Source organism: Monopterus albus, unplaced genomic scaffold (assembly GCF_001952655.1).
Source record: "Monopterus albus unplaced genomic scaffold, M_albus_1.0 scaffold191.1, whole genome shotgun sequence".
In the NCBI taxonomy this organism is placed as follows: domain Eukaryota; kingdom Metazoa; phylum Chordata; class Actinopteri; order Synbranchiformes; family Synbranchidae; genus Monopterus; species Monopterus albus.
The window spans coordinates 170,997-180,801 of NW_018128071.1; the positions used below are offsets into that span (position 1 = coordinate 170,997).

The 9,805-nt window shown below is 38.8% G+C and overlaps 1 protein-coding gene across 2 annotated transcripts in view; it reads left to right on the forward strand.

The window, feature by feature from the left end:
• Positions 1 to 7,078: 7,078 nt before the first annotated feature.
• Positions 7,079 to 9,805, forward strand: part of cd2ap (CD2-associated protein) — an 84,430-nt gene continuing 81,703 nt past the window's right edge. For both annotated transcript variants that reach the window (XM_020617527.1, XM_020617528.1), the window contains exon 1: positions 7,079 to 7,308. In XM_020617527.1, the coding sequence (XP_020473183.1) occupies positions 7,305 to 7,308 (4 nt within the window). In that variant the 5' untranslated portion in view covers positions 7,079 to 7,304. The remainder of the gene's footprint in view (positions 7,309 to 9,805) is intronic.

Below are 9,805 nucleotides of genomic sequence, written 5' to 3' on the forward strand. Positions count from 1 at the left end.
GTTTTGTTCTCTTCCACTGACCAGCCTAATATTCAGTCTGGTGCACAATATAGTTTTGTAACCAGTTTCATAAAAGTGACTTTGTTTCTGTAACAGATATTGACACATGACATTTTTGAGAGCTCTATATATACATATGTGTGTGTTGTTTTTGACAATGGGGTACTTTTTGTTGATGAACAGTTAAAGAAACAGTAAGTAGTGTCCTGGTTTTTAAGGTAGTATATAATGATCTGTATTATGTTTGTCACCAGTTCTGATCTACATTCTGTTGTGCCTTTAACTGCAGCAAATCGTGAGTTATTGCATAAAATCAGGTACTATTCTATAAGTGCCATGATCTGTGAAAGGAACAGTCATAGTAATAGTCTTGTTCACAGTGCAAACGTTCAGCGGGATAAAAACAAAATAGTGCATGTAAAACAACAGAAAGTCATCTGTGTACAGTGGTGGAATCAGGGTGTTATTGGTGATATTTCGACCTGACACAGATTTTATCCACAATGAGAAAGATCCTTAAGTATTCAGAAAGAAGAAGGCCCCTTTGCTGAACCAAAAGAAGCTTTCCAGTTTGACTGTATTTTCCCTTTATATGCAGGGCTGCGGCTTGCCTGTTTCCCACCACACTAGCCTGAACTGTGATACGGCCAGGCCTGTAGCAGAGGCAGGGCTAATCAAGCCTTAGTCATCAGCCTGGCTTCCATCATAGAGCTGGTCCATTATGCTTAAATGTCATTCAGTTTCCCCTGAAACAGCATTAGGCCATTCTTTGTGTAATTTGCTGAGTCATGGAGCTTAAAGTATGAATAATTTAACAGCCCTTGTGATCCTATGTTCTATATTTCAGGTTTACAAATGGCTTGCTAGGCTTGTTTGGCTTTGTTGTAGAAAGGAGGTCATTGTTATGCCCGGGAGGAATTTTTATTTTCAACAGATGCAGTGAGCTGTCCATCGACTGTACTGTCATCTGAAGTACTGTAGGCATTTCGACAGTGAACGTGAAAAAAGAAGACAAGATTTTGGATTACATCTGAATTGTCAAAGAAATCAGTTTTTCACTGTGATTCATTTAGGGTTGATTAGAGTGGTTAAACAGCAAAGTTGTGTGAAACCAAAACAATAAGGAGAAAGATAGTAAATGTACCAGAGAGCTGAAGGGATCTGCAGAGCCTGTAATTATTCTCTGTGGGTTCATCACTACAGCAGTCACCTTTCATATAAAATATTTACTGTATAACTACAGCTTATCAGTCAAGGAGAAAACAATTCTGTTCTCAGAAAAAAAGACTCCAGGAAATCAACATATAACATGTTACGTTTGTGAGCTTTAGAGGTAGATTTGTTTGCATTAACCAGCATTAACCAGGCAGCAGTCAACTACACCTTTACTTTCCTCAGTCAACTAAATAAACAAACCCTATAACATGTATATTTCTACCCTGTACAACTGTATGCAATTCAGTGCAGCACTTCTGCCTTAACATATGTTTATTATTGAGGTCATAGTTAAAGGTGGTGTTGTACTGGACTACATTATATTCAGACGTGTTCCTAATATTCTGACCCTCTCATGTATGTAGCTGGGAAGGACAAACATATAGAGACACCTCTAAATATAACGTAGTCCAGTACAACACCACCTTTAACTGTGATCTCAATAATAAACATAATTAAATTTATTTATGACAATTTCACCAAAAGCTGAAATATGTTGAGCTTCATAAACACAGATGTTAAGGTGGAAGTGCTGCACTGAAAGGCATACAATTGTACAGGTGCACCTAATAAAGTGGCCAATGAGTGTATTTTAAAGATATAAGTAGGTTAATTTTACAATATTTATAACATTAAACTACCTTGACATGTGTCAAAGTAATTAAAACAGAGAAGTAGCTGGTACCAGTAGCATCAGAACAATACAGAGATTAGTCTGACATCTACTGGACAAACATAGTTGTTACAAATTAAATGCATCACTAAACTCAGCTGGACTCCAAGACATTTTGTCAGAAATTGTGCTGTTCATAAATACACTGACATGGATTATAAGCAATCAGTAGATAACCTGCACCTATCAGCAGTAGTCATACCAGAAATGCACTGAGCCTTGTTTAACCATTGGTTATAGAGTTTAATTTATTTTCATTAAAAACAAAGTAAAGCTTAAATTTGTAATGATGATTTTCTTACAATTGTTAAATACTGATCCAAAAATAAGAATGAAAACAACATACAGTAAAATAAACATTATGTAAATAACATCTTGTTTTAACATTTTGATTACACTACTCACATACTTGTAGCTATAAATTGTAATGGTAATCCTTGACAACAATAAGTCCTTTACTACTACTACTACATCCTTTGGCTGTTCCTGTTAGGGGTCGCCACAGGTAATCAAGCGTTCGCATGTATACATTTGGCACGTGTTTTACGCTAGATGCCCTTCCTGACACAACCCAAATTGGGATATATATACTGTATATGCACAACAGTAAGTCCTCTAACATTCATAATCATTATGTAAACATTTAATAAATGTTTTAACACACTATAATGTAGTATTTTATAAATATAAGGATATTTGAGGAGTTTGATTAAGCTACAGTAGTTGCCAACAATAAAAGCTTCTCTTTTGCAGTTCATTATCTATTAATCTCCACTTATTGGTGCCCACAGGAGGAGCTACAGTGGGTGACACGTATGTGTTATAACCCATTTATTAAATGTTTATATACTGCTTATAAATGCTAAATACAGGGACTGACAGTAAAGTATTGCCAAATATTCAAATGTATCCAAGTATCCACTGAATGTTTAATGGCTTTGTAGAAATGAGTGAACTAATATAAAATGAATATTGACTGTATTGCTTTGCTTGTCATTCTTACCCAGTGGTTGGCTTCGGTGTTCAATGTGTTTGGTGAACAACCGTGAACTTTGTTTGCTGACCCCATTCTACAGCTCTGTACACGTGTCAGTAACAGTTTGGACATGTACAGGGAGCTGTTAAATACGGTGAAGACCTGAGATTGTTTGCAATTTCATATTTTATCCACAGTGTGGCTCTGTGTTACACAGTGAAGCCAAGGCACGTTGAGCAGCAGGTGTTTTTTTATGCAGGCACAATAGATGATGCAACTGAACAGGGCCGGGGGAACTTATACAACATAAATGTATAAATCTTTGTTGCTACCCGGTTACTGTTCATTGTAGATGTTTGTCTGTAAGCAAGTTTCAAATTTGCATCAGCTCTTTGCATTTTCAACTGATGTCTCTGTTTTTTCAGATAGTCACAAGACAGTTAAGTGTAAATAATACATGTAAATTGTTAACATAGGAGCTACCTGCAGCCACTGGCAACATACAGCACCCCATCACCTTTTGGCACTGAACAGCTTCTTTTCTTTGGAAGTATTTGTTAGTAAGATGCCCTTTCTCTAGGAAATTGTGAACCCCAACCACCCACCCACCCAAAAGCATTACTCAAGGATAAAGTTTCTACTAATAAAGAAACAATGAATACCCATTTATGAGGGGTTAGAATATGCACCAAACTGCACAGGTTTTTTTTGCCGTTACTGTTATTCCCATAATCTACTTGGACAGCAGCATCCTGCTGCGTGTCATTCCTCTTGGCCAATACTAAACTGCCCTCTGTTTGTGTGTGTGTGTGTGGTATTTATGTTATGTGGCCAACTAAATTTGCATTGAAATTGTGTTTATGCTGTCTATTGAAAGGTTGTTGACATTTAACTTTAAATGGTTCCTCTTTAGGGTGAATTTGACGTCAACTACTTCCTTTTTACACAATTCATGATGTGATGTCAAAGAGATAAGCTGGCTGAATGACAGCGGGCACTGTGCCTACTACTGCCTGGGACCGTGGAGCTTGGCATAGAAAGGATTTGAGGTTAATCTGAACATTTCTGTCTTTAAAATTTAAAAATGATGTATATTTGTATGTTCAGCGCCTTTTTACTACATTGCCTTCTCTGCAGTCATGCTGTTTGGGGTGTTGTGGGGACACTTTTATGGTGTGTTGTCAATCTGCAGACAGGAAGAATCCCTTACCACCACACTATTCATGACATTTCCAAAATGCATTGCATCAAATGAGATTTAAACTAGAATTATTGATGAATCTTTGTTTTCTACATGTGAGAAAAGAAACGAAGAACATAAGAATGTTAGGAAAAAACTGGATTAGCCTTTTATGGGGCAGAAGCACTGGAGTTTTACATTTTAAAAGGGGGCATAACTGGGTTTTGGTTTGTCATTTGCCCCTAAACTTTCAACACAATGGAAAAATACATTCCTCTATTGTCAGTGTTGGGAAGATTAGGCTACTTTTGAAATGTAATAGATTACTTGTTACCCTATTAAAAATGTAATAAATATAACTATTTATCACTTCACTAAAGTAATGTAACTTTATATGATTCATTGTAATTGGATTACTTTTTTAACACATGCGGTAAAATAAAGCTGGAAAGTCCTAAAAATATGTAGTATAGATAGTTAGATACTTTATTGTTCCCATAGGGAAATATGTGGTAAGCAGGGACATTCAGGGCAAAGTTAAATCTTGACTACACATAAACAACATGGTGGGGTGGGATGTCCTTTATTTTATGAGTGACTGCAGTTACATTAACTTACTTGCAGATGTTCCCCTGGTTAAGTTAATGTAACTGCAGTCACAAACTCCTTCTCATCAACAGGACTAACTCTGATGTCTCATGCTCTGCTGCTTTATGCTTCACAGAGACTTGGCTCAGCGACTCCATATTGGACAGCGCAATACAAATACTGGCTTCCAGGTATACAGGACAGATTGTATAATGGTCTTAACCAGGATAAGGAATTTGCTTCTACATAAAAGAAGGTTGCTGTAAAGATGTCACAGTGTTAGAAAAAACTTGTAACACAAACTTAGAGACTCTTCATCAACTGCAAACCATTTTATTCTCCAGTCATACATCAGCTTTTGTGAGGACGTGTATGTGTCCACCAAGACCTTCTGCACATACAACAACAACGACAAGCCCTCGATCACAGTAACACTCAAGCAGCCTCATCGTGTCAAAGAGGAGGCCTGCAGAAGTGGGGACAAGGTCCTGTACAGGCAGGCCAGGAACACACTGAAAAGGGAGACCAGAGGAGCTGCTCTAAAAAGCTGAAAAACCAGTTTTCAGCCAATGGCCCCGTGTCTGTGTGGAAAAGCCTGAAAAACATTACTAGGTACAGGAAAACACATCCACATCCAACACCTGGACTGTCAGCACAGGCGCCCCCAGGGATATGTGCTCTCCCCACTGCTGTTTTCCCTCTACACCAACAACTGCACCTCAGAGGACCCCTCGGTTAAACTCCTGACACAACAGTCATCGGTCTCATCCGTGTCAGTGATGAGTCACCTTACAGACAGGAGGTTGAACAGCTGGCCCTGTGGTGCGGTGCAACAACCTGGAGCTGAACACGCTCAAAACAGTCTCCTGGGACTTGAAATGGATGATCAACATCAGTGCCATCATCAAAAAGGTGCAGCAGAGGATATACTTCCTGCATCTGCTCAGGGAGTTCAACCTGCCCCAGGAGCTGTCGATTCAGTTCTACAAAGGAATCATCGAGTCCGTTCTCTGCTCTTCCATCACTGTCTGGTTTGGCTCAGCAACCAAACAGGGCAGGAACAAACTCCAGTGGACAGTCAGGACTGCAGAAAGAATCATCTGTGCCAGCCTGCCCTCCATGGAGGACCTGTACACCTAATGGGTCAAAAGGAGGACAGAGCAGATTTCTGCAGACCCCTCACACCCTGGACATGAACTCTTTGAATTCCTCCCCTCTGGACAGCACTACATGCCACTGTGCACCAAGACAACGAGACACAAGGAGTTTCTTCCACCAGGCCATCACACTGATGAACACTTAACCCATGACTATATAACAGAACTGCAACCCTCAGTGCAGTACCTGTAAATATACACTTGTATATATCTATCTGGAAAACTACATCTAAACTGTGTGTATATATATTTATAAGTACTTTATTTTATTTTTTCCTAATGCACTTTCCTTTTTCTTGTTTGCACATTCTTTTTTTGTTTTTTCAGTCATCATGTTTACTTGTCTACTAGTCGCTTTACATAAGAGCATTATATACACACATTGAAAGCCACTGTACCAGAGTCCAATTCCTCATGTGTCCAACAAACCTGGCCAATAAAGCTGATTCTGAACCATGTTGTCCACAAATTTGCTGAGAGAAGGCTTTCCTGTATGGTAAAAAGATGCGAAACAACAGAATGAACATTATATTCTAAGCATAAATTCAGATGTAACCCCTTTGTAATCACTAACATTTTAACTAACTGTGTATTTTTTTAGTTAATATAACAATTACAATTACCTTTATTTTGTAATTTAATTGTAGTCACTAGTTATTCCCCAGCACTCTGCATAGTGGTGATTGATAGTTGCAGCTTTGATTCTCACCCTAATCAACAGAGTCCAGGCTTCAATGCACCTGCATGCACTGCTCTGCTTTCTATTGATTCTAGTTACTGAGTGGTTACTCAGTGTTATACTCCGTTATATGCTGTATCATATTTTTTTACTTCTATATATTTGTATAGTTTGTATTTTGTACTTTTTATTCATACCTACGTATATCTACAGCAGATGCTTGGGTGGTAGCGTTCACAGTGGCTTCAGAAAGTAGGCTGTTCAGTCCTCTTCACTTTCGCCTTTCTTTCTGTTTCTGTTGTTTAGCCGATTTATAATGACAATCTCAGTTATTTTATAGTTATAGATCAGGCCAGTATCAGACCTGTTTCTCGCACACACACACACACACACACACACACAGAGTAGTTGCTGTACTGTACTGAGTGGCCCGATACTCGGGTGTCAATGGTCCATAAATCAGTCCTTTCCCGGGAATGTCCATGACAGTCTGTCCTGACTGGAGCATCGTGAAGTTTCCTCCTGTTCTGTGTTTCGGTGTCAGCAGGCAAACACCAACAACCCGTAAGGCGAGTCCAAGAAAGGTGGAGACTCCTGGTTAACTTCCTGCACACTATTCTTGAAGCACTACCAAGAGAGAAGTGGGGAGGTTACTGTTGCTCCTGCTGGGGCAAGGACGAATGGATATACGGTCACTCGGCTTGTTTTTCGGCAGTGAATCGATAAACACACTTTGTGGTTGATCGTACACATCGTCCTGGCTAGTCGCTATAGTGGTGAGGCTGCAGGATAAGAGATTCCCAGCATTTGATAGTAAGGCGGTGCGAAGGACAGCAATGGGTAAGTTTTCCATGATGTGGCGTTTGTGTTGTTTTTATACGTCTTTCTTTGTCGACTCAACATAACGTTACAAAACAAGTGGAACACGCGTAGATTGAAGCATTAAACCAAATGTCAGTGTGTTAAATCACGCTTACTGCGTTTGACAACAGGGAGAGCAAGTTAGCAACCGAGTAGCTTGCTGCTTAGCCTAGCCAGCTAGCTGTTTGGTTACATGGATAACGCCGCCTACATCCTTGGATTCGGCTGCATTTCTAGCTACTGTTAACATTAACGTCACCTCAAAGCCAGTGGCCTCTGTAAAAACCACGTCCTGTCTTAGAAAGTAGCAGTTTATATTTCAAAATGAGAAATGCTTACAGTTTACAGTTGAAATGATCTTAACTCCACGGACAAGAAAGTCCTGGTGTTATCTTCTTTTGACGGTGTAGTTTAATTTCTTCTTTTGTTCTTAGCTTTAATGATCATGTAAAGAATTTTTTTTTATTGTGCTCCCTGTGTTGTGACTTCCATTCTTCCCATGGTAGTGACAGACTTGCTGTACAGTGTCCCACTCCCATGATTTACCTGTCTCCACTTCACACTGGCTACGAATGGACCTGTTTTTGATGAACACCCACGACTTGCCCTTTAATCTTATCGTAGGTTATTAACTTAGGTGACTGAGTATAGAGATGCACTGATTGCAATTATTTTGCCCAATTACAATTTCCATTTTTTCTTTGACCTGATTCTGGTTTTCTGTCTTTCTAATAACTGTAATTGACAGCATACAACGAAACTTTGCAACTTTTCTTTAATAGAAATTAAATTGTAATAAAATTATACATTGTATTAATTAAAGTTAGTCTTTCTTTCACTTTCTTTTTTTACAAGCCTCCAGCTAAAAATGAAGTGAAATATTTGTACTTCTCTAAATATAAACAGGTAACAGAAGAATGTTATTACTGAGCACAGTTCTTTTCAAAGTGTGTGTAGTTTGTGCTTGCTGTTTTTTCCATTGGTTGGATACACTGTGTATATATATATATACATACATACATACATACGTGGATGTAGTTCCCCATCTGCAAAGTGTTTCTGTAGGCCCTTCTGTGCACTTTGTACACCAAGTGCTTCCAGTGTACGAGTGAACGCTCACGACACGAGTGCGGGTCTTGCTTGAGGTCCTCTGCACATGCTTCATTTTGTCCTGTCTTTAATTGAAGTCACAGAGTTAACATTAGTTAGCAACATCTGGTGTGACCCCGCTAGTTACAGTTTTAACCAGAAACAGCAATGATCAGCAGAAGCTGCTACCTGAATGATTTCCACCCAGAGTGTAGCTAACAAGATTGTACACTGTGTTACACTGGCACAGCTGTGCGGCAGCAGCGGTGGCCAGGGGGCAAATATTTCATTACTAAAATTTAAGACCGACTACCTGCCCAATGAACGAATATTTGAATGCTTGGATAATTGGGTCCAGCCCTAGTAGTTACAGCCAAATATAGTTGCTGTCTTTGATGTCATATGCAGGACTTTAAAAAGAGAGAACAGGAGTAGATGGTGCTTGTTGTTGGAGAGTGGTTCGTGTGATGGTCATGCTGTATGAACGTAGAGGAAACGCGCTGATCTTTGTGCATGTGTCACAGGCTGTCTGTACTGTATCATGAAACTTGCCTACTTCATCGTGCTAGATGTGCAGTCTGTGGTTTGTGTGGTTGTAGGCAGTAGGACGCCTTCAAGAACTTTGCTATGCTGCAAAACAGGTTTCAGCCTCAGACTAAGTCAGCTATGCTTTTCACATTTTAATTCAGAGAAACCCTTAAAACAAACCTGTTTTGCTTGAACTTAATTCAAGTGAGGATGTATGAGATGTGAAACAAACACTGTATGCAAATTGAACGGAGGATAACAAGAACAGTGCAGACAACAAGCTGTGGTATATGGAGCTCCAAAATGTTCAGAATCAAATCAATAAATAAGGCATTAGTAAATAACTAATTATTTGAATAACTAGACTTTTACAATTTCATGGTCATATTATAAAATAATCAAACATATTTTTAAAATACAACTCATTATTATGAAATTATTTTATTACATTTTAAAAATATTCTTATTATGAAATATTTAATCATGCTTGTTTTCACAGTTAAAGCCTTCCAGTTAAAGATTTCTTTTATTTCCCTGCTTTTATTTCAAAATGTTGTTTTTCAGTGTTGGCTTTTATTTCACATTGCAGTTTTTCCCAGTGTCCTTTTTATTTCATAATGCTGTTTTTCAGCAGAATGTCTGTCAGTCAAGGCAAACTGGGCAGAGCCATTTATATGACTGGCTGCTCATTTGGTATTGACTAGTTTTCCTTCCTTCTTCAATACTCTACAGCAGGGGTGGGCAATTAATTTTTACAAGGGGCCACATAAGAAACCTGAACTGTGTTGGAGGGTCGAACCAACGATAACTTGAACTTAATTCTGCTCAATATTCATTATCTCCCATTGTAAAAAGCAGT